General features: G+C 36.3%; 1 protein-coding gene across 1 annotated transcript in view; it reads right to left on the minus strand.

The window, feature by feature from the left end:
- The window catches only part of SIPA1L2 (signal induced proliferation associated 1 like 2), a 103,349-nt gene that overhangs the window by 29,371 nt on the left and 47,182 nt on the right, over window positions 1-26,796 (minus strand). Inside the window, exons 7-13 of the mRNA XM_010214835.2 lie at window positions 25,063-25,220; window positions 22,975-23,551; window positions 16,390-16,664; window positions 6,690-6,947; window positions 3,048-3,128; window positions 1,355-1,455; window positions 829-932 (exon numbers count right to left, since the gene is read on the minus strand). Of these exons, the coding sequence (XP_010213137.2) occupies window positions 829-932; window positions 1,355-1,455; window positions 3,048-3,128; window positions 6,690-6,947; window positions 16,390-16,664; window positions 22,975-23,551; window positions 25,063-25,220 (1,554 nt within the window). The remainder of the gene's footprint in view (window positions 1-828; window positions 933-1,354; window positions 1,456-3,047; window positions 3,129-6,689; window positions 6,948-16,389; window positions 16,665-22,974; window positions 23,552-25,062; window positions 25,221-26,796) is intronic.

Consider the following 26,796-nt stretch of genomic DNA (forward strand, 5'->3'; position numbering starts at 1 on the left):
AATTTTGGTATCCATACTCCATTTATTTTTAATTGTTATGTATACTGATTCCATCTTTACGTCAACTTGATCTAAATTTAATAAAAAGTACTTTCATGTCTGTGTGCGTAATTATGTAGTATGAGTCTGCTTATGATAGTACTTTTTTTTGAGAAATCTCAAGCTAGATTTTCATCATGTATCAATATACGCCAGATGCAAATCTGCCTCCATAATAATATCAATCATAAGCTTACAAACAGAATACAAGTTCCTACTCTGCATAAGAATATTTACCTGTCGCAATCACAAAAACAATAGAAGTAATGGACATAATAGAAAAGAACAAAGCATATCATTAATACTTCCTGAATTTCTGTCTCTACAACACTGAGAATATTGCTACTACTAAAGACAAATCTCTGATATTGGTGCATGAATAATCTGTTCACCATTCCCAATACAGAAAATGCATTTTTACTTATAATTATAGTGCATGTGTATTTCATACCACATAACAAGAAGTGGTATGGTGAATATAATGTCTTTATTTAGTACGTGAAATACTTTGGAGATTAAAGAAGCCAATATAAATAAAGTTGTAAACAGACAGCAGAGCAGTGTATATTAGCCAGGTTTTTATCTCCTCAATGCCCCAGCCCCCTAAAGTTCTTACAAACAGAGATTAAACATGTTATATTCACTCCAGGCAAGGGTCCAGATGAGATTACTCTTTGCTTCCCAAAACCTGCACTCATTTTCCTAAACTATCAGAATATATTTTAAAATGTGGTTCTTCAAGTCCTGATTTTTAAAGAGTTTTGAATGACATACAAGTAAAAGACTTACATGTGAAAGTTTGTTTGGAGAATCCTTGCCACTGCCGTCTTTTTGCAACGCCCGATCTTTGTAGGAACTCAGGACTTTGGTCGAGGGTGCATGCCACTTGGTTTCTGCCATAAATAATTGTGTTTTAATTTCTGACTGCTAAAAAGATGAGTATACTGTACAAAGAAAAAAGGCACATGGCTTAGTGCTTTAAACATCAGGTTTTAAACCCGTACACTCTTTGGAATCAGACATGAGTATCTTTCAGAATTTCCTAAGATCAAGCTTTTCAGGGATAATTAAACAGAGCTCAGCCTGCTTTCCACAATTCATAAGGCCTTTAGCAGTACAGAGTTAGTTTATTTCAAGTATTACCTAAACATCCCACAGCATATTCTGTTAGACTGTCTATTACAGTCCCTATTATTTTCACTGTCACATTATATGCTGTTTGAGTATCAAATCTCCGTATTAGAGACGGCTGTACTTCTGATACTGATATTGCACTGTAAACAACATTTTTTTAAGATATCATATTTTTTATTACCAGAATGTCTGCCTCCTTCCAAGGGTTCCTCTCGTTCTCTGCCTCCTTCACACTCCAGAGAACCTGAACCTTGGTGTTCATGAAGTAATGGGGATTGGCACCTTTTAACATAAAAACAAAATTAAAACAGAAAATTAAGCATTAAGTTTTTTTTTTCCTCTTCCCTATTAAGAAGCTAGTTATATGATGAACATCACCACTTCTTACTCCTCAAAGCAAATATTCTGCGATTAAACAATCACAACAAACCACCTACCAACCTAGTAATATTTCCAAACACAGGACGGAAATACTTACATGCTATTTTCTCAACAGCACACTTGTCTCTTAAATGTGAACAGACTAGAAGAAACTAGATTTTAAATTAAGCTTTGAGTTATACAGCAAATCTTTTTGCGGTGGGTGAGATACGGAAATGCAAGTTTAACTGCTTCATAAATGAAACACCACTGAAAACGCCCGTGCATTTTGCAGCAGAATTTCACATTCAAAACACGCGTTCAAGCTGCTGACAGATCCATTGCCTTGGTTTGCTGCCATTTTACTTCAAATTATGAATGATGCCTCTATTCATTTCAGATTTTGAAACTGTACGAGATTCTTCAAATTTTATAATCTGAACTCCAGATTGTCGGGTACATATTGCAGAAGGTTAATTATTTCTCACTAAAAATCAAGGTTGCTATTAGTAATTATTATGCTGGAAAAATGAAACCAGAGAAATTTTTTTGTGTTTCTGGTTCCAAAAAAGGATTGCCACAGTTTTATCTGAATTATTAACGCCTATCTAGCTGCCAGAGATGCGAGTGCATCATCTGAAATTCCTTGTGGTGGATCCAGAATACTTTTTGTAAATGCCTCACAGGATATTTTATACACAAGCATACATGCCAAATCAATATATTCCTTACAGACTCCTTTTGACAAGGAGTCAAAATGATGTTTTCAGTATTCATGTTTTTTCATAAAATCTTAAAAAAAAGTGACAAATATAGAGTGTTTTTAGATTATGCTATGTATATACTGCCATATCTCAGCATCTTATAACAGAGGTTCTCAGCAGCTGTATTTGTACCACAAAGGGATATATTTAAAGTAATCAAGGACAGATTTCTTACATAATATTCTTAGAATATGTACAGTATGTTAGAGTGGTCTCTTTGTCCATAAATAGGTAACTTCAGAGACTTTTAGCATTGAGGGATTAGCAGGGATTGGAAAGGACCATCTCTATACTGCAACAGCTTGTCAGGGAGAAGAGACCTCAGAAGAGAGTTTTCTGAGCCAGTTTCCTGAGCAAGAATGGAGGCCACTGGAACAAGCACAGGAAGCACAGTCTTGTAACAATAGAAGGATCAATGACCCTTCCACTGAAACAAAAGGAGAAGAAATTATATTTTTTATTATAGCTCTGAGCTACTAAGTGTTCCATTCCTGGGATGTTATTTACATGTCTGTTCCAGTGCATGTTATTTATCTGGAATGTAAAATACCTATTTGGTTCCAAACATTTAAGTGGTTCAGTTCTAAAATTATATGGGCATACACATTGCATTATGATGGTGAAATCTGGGCTTCTTAAAGCTTACTAATAATCTTTGCAAATCAATCTATGATATATAGCATGCACATAAGTTTTGTTTCAGAAATACGATGTGTGGGAGCTACAGTAAAATATAAAATCATCCAATACCCGTCATATCCCACTTGTCTCCACTGGCTACTCCCACTGGGTCCTGGGTCACTGGAGGAGGACTGGTTGCTCGGTGAACTTCTGCAATGTTGACTAGAATCATTAACAGGGCACTGAAGTATTTACACAAATAAATCCATATTTATAATTAAAAATTAGTTAAACATACGCAGTATGAACACAAAGTATATTAATTTGGGAAATTTATAGTTTTATCTTAGTTTCCTATCATTTAACTGAGTATTTTTGTAATATATTATTTCATTATTAACAAAATAATTCCAAATGTAACTTTTTTAAAAGGCATAAACTTAAAAGGAACAAAAAGACAGAGACTAATGGCCAAATCCCGATTTCCTTATATCTACCTTTACTTCTGTCCAAATAGGATTTACTCTTGAGTCACAGCAGCTGGATTAGGCCTCAAAATTTACATGTGGGAATTTCTTGTGGTCAATCAGAAGTAATTATTAGTCTCTTTTCATGTGTCCCAACTTTGAGCATAATAATTTAGAAAAGGAAAAACTGATACTTTTATATATTTTGTTCTAATAGTCTTCGACATAGAAGAGCAACGTGAAAACAGCTTCATGAATAATGTTATTTGTGCTTATTATTTAAAATTTGAGTCTTACATCTTTACAAAGCCACCACAACTATTCTTCCTGGATTTTCATTCAGCTAAAAAATAATGTTCAAATTTGTTCTCAATTTCCTTCCTTTCACTTCTGTGCAGATTGGTCCAGAACTCTACAACCTAATTTCCCTCCTCAGATATATTATCTTGAATTGCCTGTTTTTCCTTCTTTTTATTTATTTTTTTGAGGCAAGGTAAAAATGAATTTGCACACTCAGGCAAGACTTGAAAAGAGTTAGTTTTGGATTCATGCACAACATTTGCCCAAGGACATGGCATTCAATAAGCATTTTTACTGTTCAGCTTGAAAATCTTCAAGACACTTGCTACTGCATTTTGTCTAACAGCCAAACACACATAAAGGAGATGGAGCTACACTTAAATCTTGTCTGTGTTCCTCTCTAGTAGGGATGGACAGGACTGATTGTGTGTCTCACAGTCAAGTGAATTAGTGTATGGACTACAGATGAGATCAGTTCTGTGTTACTGCTTCTAATCATCCAGAACTCTACATCCCTTCCTGCAGAGCTTGTATCATCCAGCTTCAACAGGTGGGTAAAAGATGATCCTATCCTTAGACGGGGTCCCAGCCGCTAGACTGGGACACAGTGCTCAAAACTCAGATATTCCTTTGTACTATTTTAAGGCTGAGGAATGTCTAGCTTCCAAGCCTTCCAATTCCTAGACAAGTGACTGCTAAATAAAAAAAATTCCCTTTTAAAACCACAGCCCCAGAAGGCCGGCCAGAGAATCCTTCCCACAGCTCCTTGACAGGACTGTAAGGCAGCTGCCTGCCCGCAGGAGCGGATTCTAGACTCCAGGTGAACAGAAGCTTCCCTACAACTCCGACTCAAGCACAACAGCACGAGGAGACTTCCCAGGGGGAAAAGCCAGAAAAGCGAATCTGACTTAAGCTTAGCTCTTAGTCGTTCTCTGAGAAGCTGTCACAGAATTAGGCATTTTGTAAAAACAGAGGATGAGTTCGAAGATATCCTTGCAGTTCACAGAATCACAGAACCGTTAAGGTTGGTTAAGCTGGTTAAGTTCTCGTCAACTGATTATATGAGACCCCTTGATCAGCTCAGGAATGTCCGGCTTGCCTTCTCAAAGCCCGAAACTCTCCAGCAGCTGTACTAGGAGTTCAGACGCTCAGCACTCAGTTTTTGATTTCAGTCCAGCGACAGGGCACCTCACTGAGAAGCACCACAGTAGTTGAACTATTGCTGCTCCTTTACTCTATATTCTGCCCATAGGTCTCTTCTTCCTCTTTTTATCTCTGAAAACACCCATTATAAAATGACAGCCAGGTTCGTTCATTTTCAGATCAATTACTGTAACTTTCCAGTTTTATCTCTCTGCTTCTCCTCGCCTGCACTCCTCTTTAGTTTGGCTAAATTGATATTGGGTCTCTGACCCTTCTAAAATCTCTTCATCATTTTCGTAGTCTGAGTACATATTTTCACCCTCCCTAGACTATCTGCAATTAGCCTTATTTTAAACTTTAAGCCATCTACCAAGTCTCTTCCCATGTGGAAAGAGCTTGCCAATTAGATATGGTGCCTTTCATATTTGGTGCCCACATGTCTCAGTACATCATTCTCCTCCCCTCTCATTATTTGTGCTCTGCAGCATGTCTTCCCCAGAATAGCACCCGGGCCTTGCACTTAAGTGACGCAGAAATCTTTCCATGACAAGGGATGGTCTCTGTATTCTAAAGGTTTTTCACATGTTTCACTGTGTGTTAGAGATGTGCAAATTATGTTCAAAATTTCCATATTTGAATGAACAGCATGTCAGAAAACTTTTTCTTTCTTCCTAAGAATAGCATGTATATGAGCAGCAGAGCTTCATGAAGTATCCTGAAGTATTTCTAGATGTCCAATATATTATCTACTTATGCCAATAATTTACCAAGAATTTGGAGAACAAATCATCAGAATATACTTAAGTGCTGTAATGATAAGAAATGCACCTCTTTCTGCAGCTGTGGTGAGGGGTAAGGGCACAAGAGAGAGCAGCAAAATCCAAGTGATCTTAATTGTCCCTTTTCCAGACCAAGATATAGACATATATATTCAAAAATGTCTTACTAGTAACCGCATATTTTTAAGCAAAGTCATTAATTGTTTCTACCAAATTAGTAGTTCATGTAGGAATGGCAGTATTTCATGATTTCAGGAAGAAATTTTTTGAAACAAGACCATTATTTGGATTTTTATCAATTTGAGATTTCAGATAAGCAATACTTTTGTCCTTGGACATATATCATTTCAGAGAAAAGGGCATAAGCAGAAATAATTGAAAATAATAAACAGTAAATTAAAGGACAGAGATTTCTATTCAAGATGCATCGTTTTTCAAAATAATTCAGAGATCAGAGTTCGCTGAAATTTTAAACTTAAAAAGAAATTGTTCCCTTATGTAGAAATATGATTAAATTAGAACATACCTACTACCCAATCATCTAAGAGGTGTTATTTATTCAAATCACAAGCTCCTCTTTGTTTAATTAAAAGCAAAGCAAAGCATAAGGACTGGTAATGAGTTACAGAACCCTTTGAAACTATGCCAGTAGTGTGGTAATGAGATTAAATCATTCATTTTTAAAGGGATGCTTTCATTTTATTTACACTCACTATTTGTTTTAATATGCTCCCCAAAGACGGGGGACCATACACTGTTTAGATCAAAAAGTAACAACAAGCCAGTTTCGCACTTCATTGATTTGGGAATAAAGGGGAAACATTAACTGTCCTCATCACTAGCATCCTCAATACAGCATGCTTACGATGCACATAGAAACCACTTATTTCAATCTGAGAGAACCATGATCACTGAGTTTACTTTCACACAACCACAGAACTAAAATTTCTATTTAAACTGAACAAAGTAACATGCACATTCAAAAACGGTTTCGAAGCAAGCATAGCAAAGGTCTAGAAAACAGAGATATCCAAGGAAGGCACATGAGGAGAATGACAGGAATTAAATGGAGAGTATATTACCTTGCACCATCTGGTAGCTTTCTATCAAAGGAAGTGCTGCGAGGAATGGCTGTCTGAGCCTGCTGGAGAAGCTGCTGGCACTGCAGTCTGTCAGATGTTCCTAGGATTGGAGAGGCACGAGAGAGAGGCTGCCCAGCGGGAGTCGGCACCCGATGCCAAGTAGTATTCCTTCTGAAAGGGGTTTTATACTCACATGGGGTGCCTTCACTGTCAAGTTTGTATTCCACCATGGGTATACGACAAAGTTCTGAACAACCCCTGCAGAACAGAGGAAAACGCTGATAAATCTCATGGAAGGGACCAAAAAAGAAATCTTGTTTCCTACAGTGGGGAGTGCAGGCGTATTCTTCTTCAAGACGCTTAAAGATGTTCATACAGCATCACATTGCCATTTGAATGCTTCAAAACTGAGACGGCAATCAAGCAGGAAACACTTCAAAAGAAATGATTTGCTGTCATGCTGTCAAAGGTTTTTGAGCTTTCTCATTGAGCTTTCTCATTTCTCTTCAGAAAGAGAAGATAGTTTTCATAATCTGCATCTTAAATTTTACATAATAAAAACAAAGCATTCAGAAGCTATGAAACACCAATGTCAAGTTCTTGTGTAACACCTTCACTTTACTCAAATTTCATAAATACTAATAATTTCTTAATGTATAAAATTCCCATCAGAAGTTACACACATTTTTTTTGCTTCCCAAAACCACACAAAATCACACAACATATCACACAATTCCCAAAATAACACAACATATGTTTGCATCACAGTGTATGCAATAAGTGGCATCTAAGTATATTTCTATTTATTTGCAAAGGGTACTTTCCAGCATCTTGTCTACTGAGGACTTACTTTGCACAGAAGAGTAATGGTCAAGGGGAAAGAAGAGACAAATTCAAAATTAACTGCGCACATCTGCTTGAAGCCTACAGTACGCAGTTCCTAATGCATTCCCAGAAAGGGCAGACTCAGGTGAAGGCACTGGCAATATTCCCTAAAAGGTCAGTCTGCATCTGGGATATTTGCAGACCTAGGCAGGCTGTGCTTAAGTTAAGGACTACTGTCTAAGCAAGTAGTTAACAGAGATTTCAGGCTCCCTTTAAATCAGTGCTGACTATCACTGCAGACATACTTTATATTCTTGCACATAGTAAGGTTATTTATCTGTTTCTGACAGGTAGTGGGTACTAAATTAACTTCTATGAAAAAGCTCCTAAGTAATTCTAATACGCCACATTAAGTGTAAGTAAGAAATAGTGAAAACATGCTTCTCTGTCTCAACTAAAATTCACAGTTCTCTCGGTTGAATTGAGTCATAATCAAGTTTGCTTTTGTTGAAAACTCACATTCATCATTGCTGACTAAATTCAAAACATCTAGAGAAATTGTAATAGAGCAGGTATAATGTGATTATAGTCTTACGATCCTGAGAATACTTCAGCACAAGTGATTTCACATAAATGTGCAATTCAGTTAAATCATACAGATTCTTGTGTGGTGTATTATTGTGCCCTGAAGCTTCTAAACCAACCTCTAAAAATATATTTTTTATTGTAAGTATTCCAGTAGGCAGATGAAGGAGAAGGTATTATAAAAACGGTAACTATGTTATTCAAGATTGTTGAAAAGATCTTCATGCAAAAGAAGCAGCTCTTTCTGAATATGCCCAGGGAGATAAGTCACACTGCTTCAGGCTGCTGAATTTTTGCGGCATTGGAATTGGCAAACTGTTGATCTGCAACATTAAACTCCAGTCCCTGCAGATTTAGGGGACTAACTCCTAACACACTCCAAACAACTCCGTATGTTTGAGTATCCTGCTGGTACTTAAACATATAAAAAAAGGCCAAGAAAGAATTTCAGTCAAAATTCACATTTAGAGTGGAGATTAGAAGTTAATGTAGGTGAGAATATGCTGTGATGAAGACAACCTAAAGAAAGGGCACTAGGATATTCCAAAGGAGAACTGAAAAATCCTCATTTTTCACAGTTCTTCTGTGTTCAGAAAAGTCAATATTAAACTCACCAGTAAAAATTTAACATGTCTAATCTCTGCTGGTGAAATACCGCTGGATTTATTGGTATTACTTATTTTTCCTTACTTCTTTTTAGAAAAAAATGAAAAAGAAGATCACACTAAAACTGTACATCAAGGAAACATCAAGGTTGCAAGGTTAAGAACTTAAAGGGTAAGAAGGGTCGAAATTAATTAATATTATCCACATAACTTTAATTTCTCCTCTTTCTGTCACTGGAGTAAAATTTTATACTTTCCTTTTTGCTTTTAGCAAAGAACACCTCATGCCACACACATAAAGGACAGCATTCATTGAAGCTATGCTACTCAATACGTAGTTATCATTATCATTTGATGTATGTCAGATTTTCAGTTGCATTTTTCTGCACTCATTTCTCATGAGAAATTATTTGATAACTGCCTACTTTCGCTGCATGTAAAACTCATTTCTTCCCAGCTCCTTTTATCACACAGTATCAGAGAATTTCGCACGGATGATTTTCTGGCTTTAGCTTCTCTATGGAAGCAAGAAGACATGAACAGTCTCCTTCCACATACAAAGAATGAATGCACAGAGAAATCAGTGCTACAGAAATAGCACTAGTTTCAGATCAGTTTGATATGTCTATAGACTTATTTTTTCAGACAATGCCACATTTATTCAATCACTGCTTTGAAATACTTCACTTATCCTTTTTTTTTTAAAAAAAAAAAAACGTAAAAAATTGTTTTACTTTTCTGAAAATCACAAAATACACATAGTGAACTCTTGGAAAAATAGATACTGTGGAATGGCCACGTTAAGAAAATTGCATGGAATCACACAAACATTTCTACTGCAGAAGCATAAAGAGAATATACTTCTCCAGGGCACTATTCAGTCGCTTATACCCCAAGACCTTTCTTCTCTTTTAGGATTCCCTGCCTCATCTGCTATACATCTTCCAAATCTGCAACAAATGAGACCAAGGTCTAAGAGACAACAGCCTCTAGCAATACAATCTTGATTCATTTCCAGAGCAGGCCCATCATGTTAAGTGAACATAGAAGGCTCATAAAGGACAAATCATATAAGATTGATTATTCAATTAAAGCCTTTCATAAAGCTTTATATACAAAAGGAACAGAACAAAGAAGGCACAGATGACTTAGCAATGTTAATATTACTTTTGTGCACTGTATAATGCACAAAAGGCTGTCTATATGGTTGGTCATTATTTGATCAGGAAGCTAAACAGCTGTGCATCTCAATTATTCCTCTGCTGAATTCTTAGTATCACTTCACTCTCTCCCTTTTCAAGAGTTAGCAAAGCAGTGCCTAAAGAGCCTATACTGCAGCACAGAAAGGTAAAACCATAATTTTAGCTACTTGCTATATTGCAACCAAAAGGAATCAGTTACTACACGCCTGCAACCCAGTAAGAGGAGTTTTTTTAATATTTAATTGAAATTTTTACTAGGATGTGTAGGATTTAAAACAAATTTTCCAATTATACTAGATGCAATGCTATTTGAAAAACTCACTCAAAAAGATTCATGCTATTCATGAAGCAAGTATGAGCAAGTTTCAAGAGTACATTTGAAATTAGAGCATTTCCTGTCCTTCATTCGCTATAGTTTGCAAGCAAAACACTCTTCTAGCATAAAGACAAAGACTCCTAATCTCTTCAGTTTAGGATCTGTATTATCCAGTAAATAACTTTGTTCGCAGTAGTTACATAGCAGTTGTAGTTACATAGACTCAACAATATAGCAAACTGTATTTTAAAATGTAAGGGGCCACTTTAAAAGCCTACACTATTCAAGAGTTATTGCAAGGAACACTGTGGTCTGCAACAATACATTATTCAATTTTCAAAAATATGCAGACCAAACCCTTCACTATTAATTCAAGATTCCATGCATGGATTTGTAAAAGGCTCCCTGAAAGAACTACATTATACCAACCTACTAGTTAGAAAGGTAAATATTAATCTCTAGAGAAAAGTTAGAAGCTTTCATGTAGCATCATCAGGAGTTTGCCACCTTGATGACTATGTGACAGCCTTGTCTTTTCTGCTATATCCACTACTATCATCTATTCAGTATCACTCCTATATTTGGATCCCAATGATAGTGAGCAAATTTTATGAAAATAGCTTCCTACTCTTTAAAATTCTAGAAATGAAAGGATACAAAAAACATGGCTTGATCTGGTGAAGTTATCAAATTGACCACAATTTATTTATTTTACAAAATTAATTTTTGGTTAAAATTGCTACCACGTGTTAAAGTCCCTGTAGCATTTGGTGTTCCCATGAACTGATGAAAACATGGTTTTAATTTGCAGATCTCATACCTCATTATGAATGATTTGCTTCCACAATAACAAAACTGAATTGCTTGCAACTGAATCATCAAAACATCACAGATGGCCATTAAAAGATGGATATGGCCACAGAAACACACTCACAGGTGTTCACCTTTAATTTTGTACTGCACTGAAAAGGTCTCCCTTACTACTATTATTTCAATGCAAAACATTCACTCTTGCTCAGTAAAAAGTCATTATCTATACAATAAGCAATACAACAAGCAACCACAAGTCTTTTCTCTGTATATCACTATAGCTGATGTTAAATTAAAGGCATTTTAAATACCTTTCTCCACCTCAGCAGAATATGTAAATGTTGCATAGTAAAAGCCCTCCCAGAGCTGCTTAACACCTGGAAGAATGTTTTTTGCAGGGTCAGTAGGGCAACTGCAATAATGCTATAAGGGAGAGGCACATCTTCAAGTGGGTCAGGGAAAAAGATTTAAGAAGATGGTTTCTTGAGTTATCTGGTGTACAGAATTATCTCACTGATCTACACTATTTGCTTACGGTAGCTACAGATGACATATTCCAAAGGAGAAAAGAAAGAAAAAAAAAGAATTGGTGGTATGTTTCTTGAGAGAGGTAACACTGAAGGGACTCTGGCAGCATTAATAGGGCTAGAGCTCACTGTATCACAAAAGCACTTTATTAACCCTCTATACACTTGGTCTGGCTTGCAATTTTGTAGAAAACACCTGCTAATATACATGAAGAAATAAGTCAGAGTATCACAAAATTTAAAAGTCAGTATTAAAAACTGGCCTATTTTGGAAAACAGCATGACAACTCACACTGCTATCTAAAGGACTTTTCTGTTATCAAGGAGGAAATTATGCTCAAAGACAGAAGGCAATTAACTCTTCTAGACAATGCATAATGACCGAAATACAAGTGTTAAATTTAAGGAGAGAAAAAACATCAATGGAACTAATCTTTTCTAGAGTCCTGGTAAACCAGTTGAAGAGTATACAATGATTCTGTAGTTGCTAATCAACTTCCCTAAGTAGAGCAGGAGATATTGCATATTAACTGAATGCAGCAATCAGCTCAGTAGGCTGCCAAAGCTGGAAACACTCCTCTCTCAGAACAGGTATTTCCACCAAAAAATAGACTACTGCCACAAAAATGTTAACACGAGCAGGTACCCGCGTCCACTTTGATAATGCACAAAGTTCTTAGGGGGTTCCCAGAGGATTTTAGTTTGATAAAAATATAGCTGTTTGCCTAAGCACAAATAAACGTCAATCTTCCAATTATATGTCCAAACCTATTGTCACATATTTAAAAAGTAATGGGAAAGCTGCAATCATTTGAAATGCGACTATGAAAACAAGGTGAAGTACAGAGTCTCCAAAGCCTTTTGAAAGGATTTAGCAATGTTGAATCCTCTGATATATCACAAATTTGCCATAACTCACTCTGAAAATTTATGGCAGAAGACTCTCTCCATTGATACGAGCCAGCGGTATCTCTTATAATCACACATAAATATATGAACATAATAAATCTTTATAGAGATCAAGGTCTCTTATTTAAGTGAATGTGAATTTTGAAGAAACAAAATAAAGTTTATTGAGTTTTTTAGATCTTTATAGGATGCTGTACTTGAGAGTACAAAATGAAGAGTTAACTACAGGTGCTCTATATAGTCTTTGAGCATTACTGGAACAATAGCAGCAAAAGCAAATTGTTAAGTAATGCCATTAATTTCCTGTTAAAATGTGTATAAATCCAGTTTACACTCTACAATACAAGGTAACAGTAAAAACATCAGAAGAACAAGTGAAAAATTTCAGGGAAAGCCTTAATGTAGTAACAAATATGACACAAGCATACTTATGCAGAACTGGCTATCTGACCAGCATGTTCATCTGAATATTGCACTCTAATTGAGGAACTTTATGTTTTAAGAAAGCAATTTCTTTTTTCTATTTAAATATCAGCCTGGTGTCATAAAAATAATTACAACTTCTCAGTTTGTGCACCATTACTTAATTGTTGGAGCAAACTGACAACAGCAGGAGCTTTGTTCATTAATTTTACAAGACAGCAATGAAATCCAGGAGGCCTTATCCTATGATTGCTTTTGCATACACCGCTATCAAGACTGAACATAGAAGGATCTGCACTAAATATTGGAACACATTTATTGAGCAAATTTTGATATATTGCATACAGTATTTCCTAATCTCTCTGTAACACTAATCTGTGTGTTCAACATCTAAAGTAATTTATTTTTGCACTGCAATAAACTAATAACATGTAGTTGGGAACATAAAATAAATTTATTGTTAATAGTTCATTGCTAATATTTTAGTGCATGCACACTTACATATATATCTTTTTACATAAAGAGGTAAAGGACTGAAGATACTGTGGGTAAGCCATCATAAAAAAAATCAAGTTAAGAACTTGATCAAACATCTCCACTTCAGCTGATATTTTTTCAAGGGACTTAGACTGTTTTGGAAACACCCTTGAATACTTGAAAATCATTTCCATTTGAAGGGTATAATTCCCAAGACACTTAATGGCACTCATATCCCATCTGTGCAAACTCACTTCAGAATTTAATCTCAGCAAGGAACCACAGTTAATAAACAACCCAAAGAGGAAGTCCATATTGGTCTGTTTTCCTAAAACTCAGTTGAGCAGCAACTACTTCTTCCAGTAGTGGAAACCTATTTATTACCTCATTAATTAGAAGAGAGGCGTTAATAAAATTATAAATGGGAATAATCCATGAAGCTTGCATTTAGAGGGGGATAAGAATACGTATGAGTGCCATTTTTTTTTAATTCCATTGATTCTTGTAAAAATGTAAGAACTGATGTAAATCAGTATCTACTCACTGATAACAAAAAGATGAACATAAGCTAGTGACTAAACTTGAAATCCCAGATTTTGGCATTTAAAGTAATTATACACTAACAGAAAATTTATAATAATCACCAATATTTATCATGAAGAATAAAATTTAAACACAGAGGAAACAAATTTCCCATCATCAGAAGAACAAGACAAGTCAAACTTTCAAGATGCTTACTTCAGCCCCCAAAACACACTCCTCTACACCTGCCAGATAGAATGAAGTATTGTATCTTAGAAGTAAAGCTCTAAAGCCACCTGCGAATGAAAACAAGAATTCTTGGGACATACCGGTGAAGCCTGCAGACCTCAAGGATTTGACTGTACCCCTGACTTCAAAAGAAAAATGTCCTTTTTTTGTTTGTTTTCTGTTGTTGTTTTTAATATTTACTAGAGCTACTTGACAGCGAAAAAAAAAAAATCTCTCCTGTTGAGCAGGCACACCTGCCTTAACTGAACAGGTAGCCCAGAAGGCTGCAGGGCCTCCATCCTTGGATACACTCAGAAGCCACCTGGACGAGGGCCTGGGCAACCTGCTCTGACTGACCGTGCTTGAGCAGGAGGATTGGACTAACTACCTGGCAGAGACCCCTTCCCATCTCCATTCTGTGTCTCTGTGAACACTAGTAACATTGGTGAACACAAATAGAAAAAAGATGATGAATTAACTTTTCAGGAGAAAAGAATCCTCTGCAAAGGTTTACACAGCTACTTTAAGGTATAATGTGACCACCAGCTAAATCAGAGTGGCTCAATATTAAACCTTTAATTTATAAATATAAATATATATATATATATATATATATATAAATATATATATATATATATATATAAAATTTCAAACAGCTTTGATAAATGTTAATGAATTCAATTTGTGAACAATGTGGTGAAAATTAGAAGTTCAGTAACGCAAGAGACTAAACCTAAGCATAGATGTGGAAAAAAATAAGATGAGATAGAATTTATACACAGAGGTTTAATTAAAAAAAACTTATGCATCTTATATGGATTTGGGATTTTAACATTTCATTTCTAAAAATGTGTCAAGATTTAAAAAAATGTTCATACAGTATGTATTTTTCTATCAGAGACTATAAAATACACGTTTTACCTTTGATATAATAGGATCAGCTCATTAGGCTCATAGACAGTAAACAGCCTGGAGATGTATACTAAACAAGCCAGTGGAAATTCATACCCAGAAGCAGATGGTGAGAAGAGCAAAGCTAAGCAAAGACAGGCTTAATTGCTAATTCTCTCCAACTAAGCAAAACGGTAGTATTCTACATTCACAGGCATTTTCTTCAAAAAGGAACCCAATGCTTCAACATGCAGGTTGAGGCAGGAAAGGGCACTTCTGTGTCGTTCATCAGGCCAATGACTACTTGGAGAATTGCCACCAATTAAATAGAAGCACACCAGTATTCATGTATACTGGCACTAACTTCATAGTGCTGCATGCTATGTAAAATTTTATGGCTTGTTGTCTTGCCAAGAGCAACACACTAATGCTTTTTCTGTTAAATTAAAAATCAACAAGAGAGTTTAAAAAGGCCTTCTAAAAGCAGGCAGATGAGTAATTCAGTTTACCCTGGTACAGTTCTCATTCAGAATGAACCAAATTAACAATGTCTACATAAAGTATGGGAGAAATAAAGTCAGACTGTTATGAAGTTTTAAATGCTACCACCTCTTTTATCTACCACAATAGTATTAAAATGGAAAGAACAAAAATCAATCTTTTGGTGACCATAAAAAATAAAGGAATACTGGCAGGAGAACATTGCATTTCATCCCCGAAAACAATAGTACCGTCATTCTAATCGACTTTATTATACTGTTCTCCTGCGTGCGTGCACTCATTTATTTCAGCAAGACTTCTTAGCTTCAACTAAGGATTTCATTGATGTGATTCAACATTTAATATTAATAAATTATATTTTGATAGAAAATGAGGAGAATTACAAGGCCTGATACACCATAGATAATCTGAATCCAACGTTTCACCAGTTGCTTTGTTAAAATTTCATATAAGAAATATAAAAGTTCAATTTCAATACTTAAGAGTCAAAGAAACCTCACAGAAAGTAAATACGTATTTTTCAGACAAGGATACCTTATTTGCAAAATTAGTATTAAGATATAATAAAGTAAAAATCCTGTCACAGAAAAGAAATCACAACAGGTTTTATAGTGGTTGAAGCTCATTTCTTTCAACCCTTCCAAACTCCACAAAACTAAGGTTCTTACTAAATTTCTACGAAGATCCCATTTTATCTTCTAGTTCAAAGCCATATGGTTTTTGTAGGGAAAAACTGCTTTAACAGTCAAAATACTAGTATCACCAAATACAAGACACAATATTCATTCCTTGAGAGCCTCTAATAACAAAAGTCACAGGCAAAGCAGCAGCAAAGTAAAAATAAAATAAAATGTCACATGAAGGGGTGCTACTCCTTACCTTCTGGGTGCTCCATCCTCGTGTGGCTGAATTATCACCACCTTGACTGTGACTGACGTGCGTAAAAGGTCAATCATTTGCTCATGAGTCAGAGTCGCCACGGCCACTTTACAGATCTCGACCAGGCGGCTCCCTTGCCTTAAGCCTGCCTTCCACGCAAAACCAAAGGGCTCCACGTCTGCCACTATCCCTTCAAAGTTCACGTGGAATCCAAGCTGGCCCAAGCCATTCCTCCGAAGGGTCATTTCCGTGGTTTCACATCCTCTGGTCACTATCTAAAGAAATATCAGATTGATAAGCTACTGTCGGGACACTCATTTCTTTCAACACACAAACAGATCAATTATCAAACACTATAAAGCCACGAATGGCTTGATGTTAAGTATCCCCAGTGTAATAAGGCTAACAATTATTTTTGACGTTTTTGGTGGAACAACAGTTCCTGTGTAAAACAAAATGAACAAAACACAGTCCTAAAATCTGTCATCCCTGGAGCAAACAGCTGTCCTGTGTCAAATTCCCCCCCATCTCTACTCCCTCAACACAAAACTGTTTATATCATATTGAAATCTTAACAGTTACTTCAGCCTTAAAACACAAAACAAAACAAAATGCAATCCCGCCAGCTACTGCACTCTTGCTGGGTTCTGACTGCAGGTGTGCAGGCAGTTTTTCTTCAGGATTTAGCAGCATTAAATTTGATGATAAAGTAAGCTCCACTGAATGAAAAGCTTCAGTTCCAGCAGCTTTTCTTTCTCCAGCCCTTAGCAATGAAGATCATATGGATTTATTTTGCCTTGCAATCTGATTCCTAACTAGTGCCATCTCCACACATTGAGATTGCTCATGCGATTAGGAAATTTAGAACCAGAAAACTGAGGTTTTTCATACTCAATTTGAAGTAATTCTGTCATCATACAGAATCTTCAAATTCCAAAACCTTCAAATTCAGAATTTACTAAACAGGCTTATATTTATGTTTTAACAATTTCTCAACAGTTTTGCCCAGTAAAGCATGATCACAAGACTTTGTATGCGCTGGGGTACTGCACCAGTCTTTCACCTCTCAGAAGAGCAAATACTAGTCCTCATTACAAACTAAGTTGACGAGTCTAAGACTAACATTCCCTTCAGACAATGTCACAAAATTGGTACCTATTTTACCTCCATTATTACACTTAAAACTAAAACTTAGCAATTGCATTATCAAAAAACATTGTTCATAATACATAGCATTCAAATATCACAAACTGCTTACAACAATTCTGCAGGACACAGATCTGGCCTTTAAGGATAAAACTGTTAAGAAGATCACTTGACCTGGTATCCTAAGTTTACACTGCATTAAAAAGAGTTCTGCAGCACACCTTATTCCACACTTACTAATGCTGCTTACGGTTGCTTTTGGCATGCATTACAAAGGCACCTGTATAACCCAACTTTAGTCATATAATTTGAAGTGCTTAATTTAGGAAACTAGTGTCCCCATTTCATCAGCTGCATAGGACAGGTCTTGCCCAAGGTTGTTTTAAAGCTGGAGTTTAATACAGGAGCCCATTTTCGGAAGAGTCTTGTGCTTCCCACAGGGCTGTTACGCAGGCTGAGGCTGCACTGGGTTGCACAGCAGCAGCGACCATGGTGTAAGCAGGTCCCCACCACTCACAGGGAAGTGACCCTGCAGTGCGGACTAAGCCGCAAATGACCTCAGCAGTTTCCTCCCTGCACTTCCTATTTGGACAACCCTTCGTAGTCAAGGTCTGTTCTGGTGTCAGGGGTAGGAGGTCTAATTTCTCCTCCCTTCTCAAAACCAGCGGCTGTCTGGAAAAGCTTTGGAGTGTTTATATAACTTAACGGCTGTAACCTGGCCAGCCAAAAGTCACTGTTACTCTATATGTAACAGCAGTAAGGCAGTAAGTTACAGTCTTATTAAGTTTTAAAGCAGTACTACTGCATTTACAGAATATCTTCCATATGGTATCTGTCATCCAGCAGAAAAAAAAAAAAAAAAGAGAGAGAAACTAGACATATGAGAATGAAGTGCCTCAGGACAGTAAGTTATTGTATGTTTGCTGATCTGAGTGAGCTGATCCATGCTCATGCTTTTAACCTGCAGTAAACTCATCGCAATGAAATCCAGTTACTCCTCATTTATTAAGGGCTAATCTTCACTGAGTTCTGAAGTATTTAGACAGCTTGCAAGAGACTGATATTCTGAGAATCACTGCTTGGCAAATTCAGGATATTTAAACCATGGCAAGTTGAATTCCTAAAGCCTTCAGTTACTTTTGAAAATATGGGCTTCAAAGTTGAAATATGAAAGTCATAACTGAGATATCCAATATATGCTCTTTAGTTTTTGATTACAAGTAGCGCTCTGGGTCCTTCTTTCCAAAAACAGCTACAACATCCTCTGTCAGTATTCAGCTCTAAGTTACTGCTTTGTTTTAGAAGCTTTCCATTTTAAACTGAGAGTCAGGAGTCTAGCTGAGAGAGAGAATTTTATCTTCACTAAAGTACACAAAAAATCTTCTGAGCAAACACCTCTTTGTTATGTACCAATTATGGGATATTGCCAAGGATAAAGTATACTAGACAAAGTGTACAGATTGCCGCAACCTAAAGCTTTCAAAACTTCTTCAAGTTTGTTAAATATTCAAAAATTAAAAGAGAAGGAATATAAACATCCTGCCATAGATTCAGCTCCTTCCAAAGCAAGTAAAAAGAATTGCAGGAGACCTCAAGCAATGCCACATGAAACAGTATTGCTCCACTCCAAAATAGTTCTTTTTGATTTTGGGGGGGCTTATTTTCCTGAATATGTGGTGGTGCACAATCTAAGAGATGACTTTTCTGCATGCCACTAATATCAGTGATTTTAAGTTGAAGTTTTTTTTTTTTTTTTTTTTTTTTTTTTTTTTTTTAAGTGTACTGTCACAGAATCACAGAATCACAGAATGGTTGAGGTTGGAAGGAACCTCTAGAGATCATCTAGTCCAACCCCCCTGCTCCAGCAGAGACACCTAGAGCACGTGGCACAGAGTGGCATCCAGGCAGGTTTGGAAGATCTCCAGAGAAGGAGCCTCCACAACTTCTCTGGGCAGCCTGTTCCGGGGCTCTGTCACCCTCACAGGAAAGAAGTTCTTTCCCACACAGAGGTGGAACTTCCTGTGTTTCAACTAACACCCATTACCCCTTGTCCTGTCACTGGCCACCACCAAGAAGAGCTTGGACCCATCCTCCCTACAATCACCTCTCAGGTACTTGAACATATTGATCAGATCTCCTCTCAGCCTTCTCTTCTCCAGACTAAACAGGCCCAACTCACTTAGCCTTTCCTCAAAAGTTGGATGCTCCAGTCCCTTAATCATCTTTGTCTCTCTCCACTGGATCCTCTCTAGAAGCTCAATGTCCTTCTTGCACTGGGGAGCCCAGACCTGCACACAGTACTCCAGGTGTGGCCTCACCAGAGTTCAGTAGAGGGGGCAGAATCTCCTCTCTTGAGATGGTGGCTATTTATTTATTTAATAAGAGATTTGATCTTGGTTAGTTCTGAAATATTTTTGTCTTGCAGTAAGAAGATTCCAGAAGGTGTGCCACTTGATTTATAGTGAGGTTCCCATTAAAGATTGTGTCACATTTGAAGTATCGGTCAGATTAGATTTTTTTTTTTTTTTTTTTTTTGCCTGGGAAATACTAACTGATGTCAAGAATGTTGCAGTTACTGGGATTCATTTCACAGGCTAAAATGGAAAGAGTGGTAGACAGTGACTTACCCTGTGAAGATTAGGTTATCTGTACCAGCCAAAAAACAATGTTAAAGATTGTCCTCTTTGGGGATTGTGTTTTGGGACAGCACAGGCCAGAACGGCGAGAAACTTGCAGTTTGTCTCAGCTCATGTAATGGTCATGCTATAATAATATACACCCTTGTCTGCATGCTCCAACTAATAGTGCAGTACTGCTGGTGATTCTTAAAAGTCTATCATCAGTGGCCCCAACAGGTAAATTTTCCTACTTATTTCAGTCAGCTATGTCCCTAATGCTGCTAACAACTAAGAGTGAAATATTACATTGTTGATTGTAACCATGGGAATTGCAATCGTAAACTCTTCCAGACATTGAATCTAATCTACTCTCTAGAAGCACTTCCGATCGAGAACCTTTCTCAATAGAATATTCTATTTCAAACTTTTCTATCCATGTTCAGAAAGAATGAATCTGTCTTCTAATGAACTGTTATCTAATTGGAGACTGATGTCCAAAGATCCATTCAGAGTCTGTATTCTGTCTTAAATCACCCTGCCAATCTCTGTGATCCTAATGCAAGATCCACTGCTTTTACTGTCTTCACAGTAAAACACAGAGCCAACCTAGTTTGTCTAATGTTTGCTTTTCCTTTTCTCTCTCTATTCAGTATTATTAGATATTCTCCCCCACAACACAGATTTGACTCTTAACTTGACAAATCCCAGCTGTTTTTTTCTACTGATTCTTTTGGTTCAAAAGACAATCACAATAAGCTCCTCTGCAGCTTTTCATAACTTTTCTTCATCTAGATACTCAGAAAGTCTTCCCTATTTATCAGCAGAATTTAAAGCCAGAGAACAAAACATAATTATCTCCTCCAAGATATCAATTAGTAAATATTTTATTTTATTTTATTTTTTCTTAATTCTTTCTCTCTGTTAGTTCTCTAACAAATTATTTTACTAGTGACTGCGAAGGGTTAATCTGGTCACTGAAGTTTGGTGTCACATCACAGTTCGAGTATTCATCTTCAGCTTCTGCTAACACATATGTTTGTTGATCTTTGCTGTACTGCGCCAGTTAAAAGGGTTTTAAAGTATACATCTGCAGCACTGAAATGGAGTTTTACATAACTTCTAGTGTTTCTAAAGGGTCACCCCTCAGCTTCTGTGTCTAAGTGTACATAAGGACTGCTTAGAAAGTATTCAGCATCACAAAATAACTAAATATTGCTATTCAGCTTACAAAAGAGAGGGAGAAGCAGAGGAAAGACAGAAAAATCTGAGCCAAAAAAAAAGGAAAGAACAAAGTTGCTAAATACGCATGACAGATAGTCCTGTGAAGTAATGAGAAAGTTGGATGCTAGGGGTGAAAAAGGAGGTGATCAGGGTTCATGAGAATAAATATTTGGTAACATTAGTAATAACTGATGCTAAATTTTTAAAGCTTAAATAATACTGTACTGTAGCAGACAGTTACTGCGAATAAAGTAGGAGACCAAATCAGAATCAAAGAGTGAAACTGGCTCAAAATTACCTTTTTGTAGATAACCACTTTAATTTTTCTAACAGATGAACTGTAGATGAACTATAGATGAACTATAAAGATCTATCCTCAGCAATTTAGACATTTGAAGTAATTGTAACATTTAAATATTTTTACACGTTTTGTAAGACAGAAGAAGTGATAGCGAAAGTGAACAGCAAAGTAGTCACCACTGATGACACCAGTTTTCACTAAAGCTTTGAAACTTATCAGCTTTAAGCAACATATATTTTTAATTTAGTAATACCTTTATAGCATATACTGTTCTTCAGAAGAACAATAAGGAAAGAGAAGACCTAATGAAAAGCATAATGTAGCAGTGACAAAAGGGGTCCAAAAGACCCCTTTATTGAAACACTGAAAGTCTATTGAAAGATTAAATGCCCTTTGGTTGAAAAAGGTGATTATTTAAAGCATTTTTATTGTGCAATGCTAAATATGAATGCAGAACTATAAAAGCTCTAAACCATTAGCTTTGGTCCTGCAATCCAGCTCATTCAGTGTGAAAACAGCAAGCATAGGGATTTATTTTCAGTAGAAAACTTTCTAAGACAAACAAAACTGACACTACTAAGAGCACTTAAGGCCAAAGTAAAAAGTATAACCAAATGAAGATACATCAGTCTTTTTACCTTGCAGCTCCTGTCAGTTCATTTGTACTCACTGGCGCAGTTACAGGACAGTTTTGCTAACAGGGTCATCAAGTGCCTGAAAACCTTTATCCAGTCAGTTGCAAAAACTGGAATTAATTGGTCTACTTGCCTTCACTTCCTACATTTCTTTAGCATAGAGAAGCAAATCAGAAGCACCACTTATGTAAATTTGCTGCTAGAGTTCACATAGGCTATTATAAAAGGCAAAATGAATGTATTTTACAGTAACACCACAATTTTGTATTTTTTTTAACTGTAACTTTAACTAAGAGTACATTTCTGCCTATAAAGGTGTCATATAAGAAGAGACAACAGCAAGGGAAGAGCTTAGCCTTTCAATGCCAATTTCAACATTAAAACTATGCATAGCCTTGAACAAGTCTATCAAACTACTGGCATCAGATTTACTGTCCCTCAAAATGAATTGCTAACACTTATCTCATAAATTATCAAGTGTTATCATCTGATAACACTTATCTCACTTATCCTGTTGTGAAGATTATTGTCTGTAAAATTCTCTGAAGATTGAGAATGGTATTCAAGTATAAACAAAAGGCATTTTTAATTATATCTCAAAGGGAATGCAGACAAGTAACCGTTGATAAAAATGTTGGCACTCCGATTTAGAAATAGTACTTACTTCAAGTCTTTGAACAATTTCTCTGATGTCTTCAGTACAATTATCTGCCGCAGACAGAAGAATACATTCTCCTCTCTCATAAAATACTTTGATGCTCATTAACCCAGATGTCCATCCAATAACATCTCTGCAGGAGCAGTTAAACACAACATTTTTTGATTCTTTTTCAATCAACATGATAAATTCATTGGAGATTCCAAGGAGACATTCAATGTCAGCAGACTGGCCAAAATCTCGTGCAATCACATTCCACATAATTGCTCCAACACTGAATAAATGTGCATCTTTCCTTGGCTTCACTTTTTCTTTTTTTTTTGCCCCTAAAGTAATAAAGCTAAACTTTGCTGAAGTATCCACTGTAGCCGTAGTAACAAAATTCTCTGCCAGATCTTTCAAGTATTCTTGACGTGTCCTTGTGGCCATGGCTCGAAATTTTTCTGACTTATGTGCTGCATTCTCAGCATTAATGACTTTGGCTAAAAGAAAGTCCCTAAAGACTGCTGATTTGGGGAAAGTTACTCCTTTGGGAATGGGTGGACCAAATGGAGGTACGTCTTTTGATCTTGAAACACCAACACTGGGAATAAAAAGAGACAATAAAATGGATATTTAGGTAAAAAAGAAAAGGCATTTAGATAATCAGGACTGATCTACACAGTCTATTTATACAGATGAGTTAAGCATTGATGTATCAATTTTTAGGCGTTTTGGATAGACAAAATTTCAATAGTTAGGTTGGGAGAAACATTTAGGAAACCTATTAAATATATTCTCTTTCACATACCAACGAAAATAGAAGGGATGGTTCTGCTTTAGAATGGGCTTTTTTGTTTTAAATATGTAATAAGACACTGTAAATGTGTCTTAGTGAGGCTAAAAAAAATCAAAGATTATTTTTTAGGGGGCCAGTGTCTTGTTCCTTTTGATAAAATATGCAAAAAAACCTTTGTAAGATACTGTATTGATACACAGAAATAAAACTGATTTCAATTCTCGGACAGGTTGCAAGAGTGAAGCATGAAAACAGAGGCAAGAATACCAGTGTAAAACACACATCTGTAATAGTCACTAGTACAGATAGCAGTTTAAGTTGCCTTCTCTAAGTTATGGCCTTTCAGAAGGCCTGCAGTTAAAACGATGGAATTTCAAAAATTTCTGGACAGTTCACAATAGGATGTTGAGGAAGTAGAAATATTTGATACACAGTTGCAGCTACAATTGATAACATATTTCACACACAACATATACATACATACATTATGACACATAACATATTTCAAATTAAAAATAATTTCCAAATACAGCTGAAACTATGTACAACCACTAATAACTTGACTGAAGTACAGTCACACTTGGGCTTACAGACAGCTATCACTACGTAAAAAGAAAAATGTAACTTATGAAATATGCAATGTATTAAAATAAACACTGTTATAGTTACTTAAACAAACACAGGTTCTTAAAGAAAGCATAAATCCAGCAAGTACTGGAAATACTACTCTTAAGACCCTGATTATTATTTGGATAATTCCCAACTGGTTCAGAATTACTTTTCCATCCAGTTTGTCTTCCTAGAACTCACGATGCCTTAACTTAACTGTGAGAATTAAAAAGTGAACTAAGAATTTGAGATGCTTTTGTGCTCCCAAAAGCCCCAACTCAAGCGCTTAAAAGAAGTGACTTTTCTTAGTGTCATATAGTCAAGTGAGAGATTTATATATACTTTAATAGCCTTCTAAAATATTTTCTTTTAAATTGTCTTGCATTCTGTGGAAAAAAAAAGAAGCATGCAATACAAATTCTAAATTAGCTACTATTGTTGCATCAGTAGGTTTTATTTTCACACTGTTATTGCCCCCTTTTGTGCCTATACATCAGCAAGACGGAGGTTTGCACATACTTGAGTCTATCAATTATGTCCATAATTCCAAATGTGTGCAAGGTATTCACATGAGTTTCAGATTTACAGAAAATAAAGCAGAAATTCTAAAATTGTACACACATCTCTAGGAAATACAAAACTGTTGGAACAGACAATTTCACTGTAGAGTTAATAGCAAATTTAAATAGTTATAAGGCTCTACTCACCTATAGCACACATTTTCAGTGCAAGGATTATGCACTTTGACTATGACAAATACATGTTGAAAGTGGGAACGAATATTTTTTGGAGTAAAAGGAAGTGCTCCTGGCTCTTGGAAGACAATGGTAACTATATCATTTCCTATATGCCTTTTCCTTAGCAGCTGGACAAGAAACATGCATTGAAAAATTAGTTATTAAAAAACTGACATTTTAAAAAAATTTTAGCAAAAAGCAAACAAATAACCAAGTAACAAAAAAAAGTTTTTTTTTTCCTTATGAAATCTCATATCCTGGATAACTACAGGTAAATTATATCAGGCTGATCTGCAAAAGACAGGGAAAAGAAATTGGACTAAGAGCACAAGAATACCAGTGACTTCTTTCACACTCCCATGCTAGTTCAGGTTAGTGTCTGTTGTTTTTACTTATTCTCTCTTTTTTTTTTTTTTTTAGCATCAGTGCATCAGTGTAGTAATAAGAAATATATGTTACATCAATTAACTATTATTGCTATGTATACTTCTGTTCCCTTTTTACAGTGTAATGGGCTTTTATGTGTAATATCTGCTTTTATATAAAAAAGTAATATTGCTTTTCCAATAACTATTTCTTTTGTAGACTGCATTTTTATTGAACATTAGTCCTTAATATTATGATGATTTTTAAAAAATAGCTTAGCTTGAATACTAATCAACATTTTTAACTACTGTTTACTTGTGAATGAAGCTGAGACACAGAAGACTTATGGAGGAATAGTAGCTATTCGTAACTCATCTATTAATTAAAAGCTCATTCTGCTAATCAGTACTTTACTTTTTTATGACTGAAACATACTTAATGAAAAATGTGAAGTACTTTATATTACAGTTTAAAAAATAGCAATATAAACTACAAAACACCTCCAACAATAAGGGACAATAAGGGACCACTACTCTTAAAAAAAAAAAAAAAAAAAGGGGGGGGGGGGGTGCATCCTGGGGTGCATATTTCTGCTCCTGGGGTGCATTAAGAAGAGCGTCTCCAGCAGGTCGAGGGAGGTGATCCTGCCCCCTCATACTCAGCCCTGGTGAGGCCTCATCTGGAGTATTGTGTCCAGTTCTGGGCTCCACAGTACAAGAGGGATGTGGAGCTGCTGGAGAGAGTCCAGCGCAGGGCCACAAGGATGATCAGGGGCCTGGAACATCTGCCCTATGAGGAGAGGCTGAGAGAGCTGGGCCTGTTCAGCCTGGAGAAGAGAAGGCTGAGAGGGGATCTAATCAGTGTCTATAAGTACCTCAAGGGAGGGAGTGAGGAGGATGGTGCTGGCCTCTTTTCCCTGGTGGCCGCCGACAGAACTAGAGGTAATGGCCACAAACTGAAGCACCAAAAGTTCCACAGGAACTTAATGAAAAAAATTTTTAACAGTGAGGGTGACAGAGCACTGGAACAGGCTGCCCAGAGAGGTTGTGGAGTCTCCTTCTCTGGAGATCTTCAAAACCCGCTTGGATGCAGTCCTGTGCCATGTGCTCTAGGTGACCCTGCGTGTGCAGGGGGGTTGGACTAGATGATCTCTAGAGGTCCCTTCCAACCTTAAGCATTCTGTGATTCTATGATTCTATAAAATGATCCTTACGTTCCTCACTAAAGTAAATACCTTTCAATTTTTTAGCCCTCATTTTAAAATAACTTTGCTTAGAGAACACCAATTTATGTCACTAGAGGGAATGAAGTACTCTAGTACATGCTAGGTCGCAAATA

Source organism: Tinamus guttatus, unplaced genomic scaffold (assembly GCF_059628265.1).
Source record: "Tinamus guttatus ecotype Peru unplaced genomic scaffold, ASM5962826v1 Tinamus_guttatus_pri_ptg000601l, whole genome shotgun sequence".
Taxonomy (NCBI): domain Eukaryota; kingdom Metazoa; phylum Chordata; class Aves; order Tinamiformes; family Tinamidae; genus Tinamus; species Tinamus guttatus.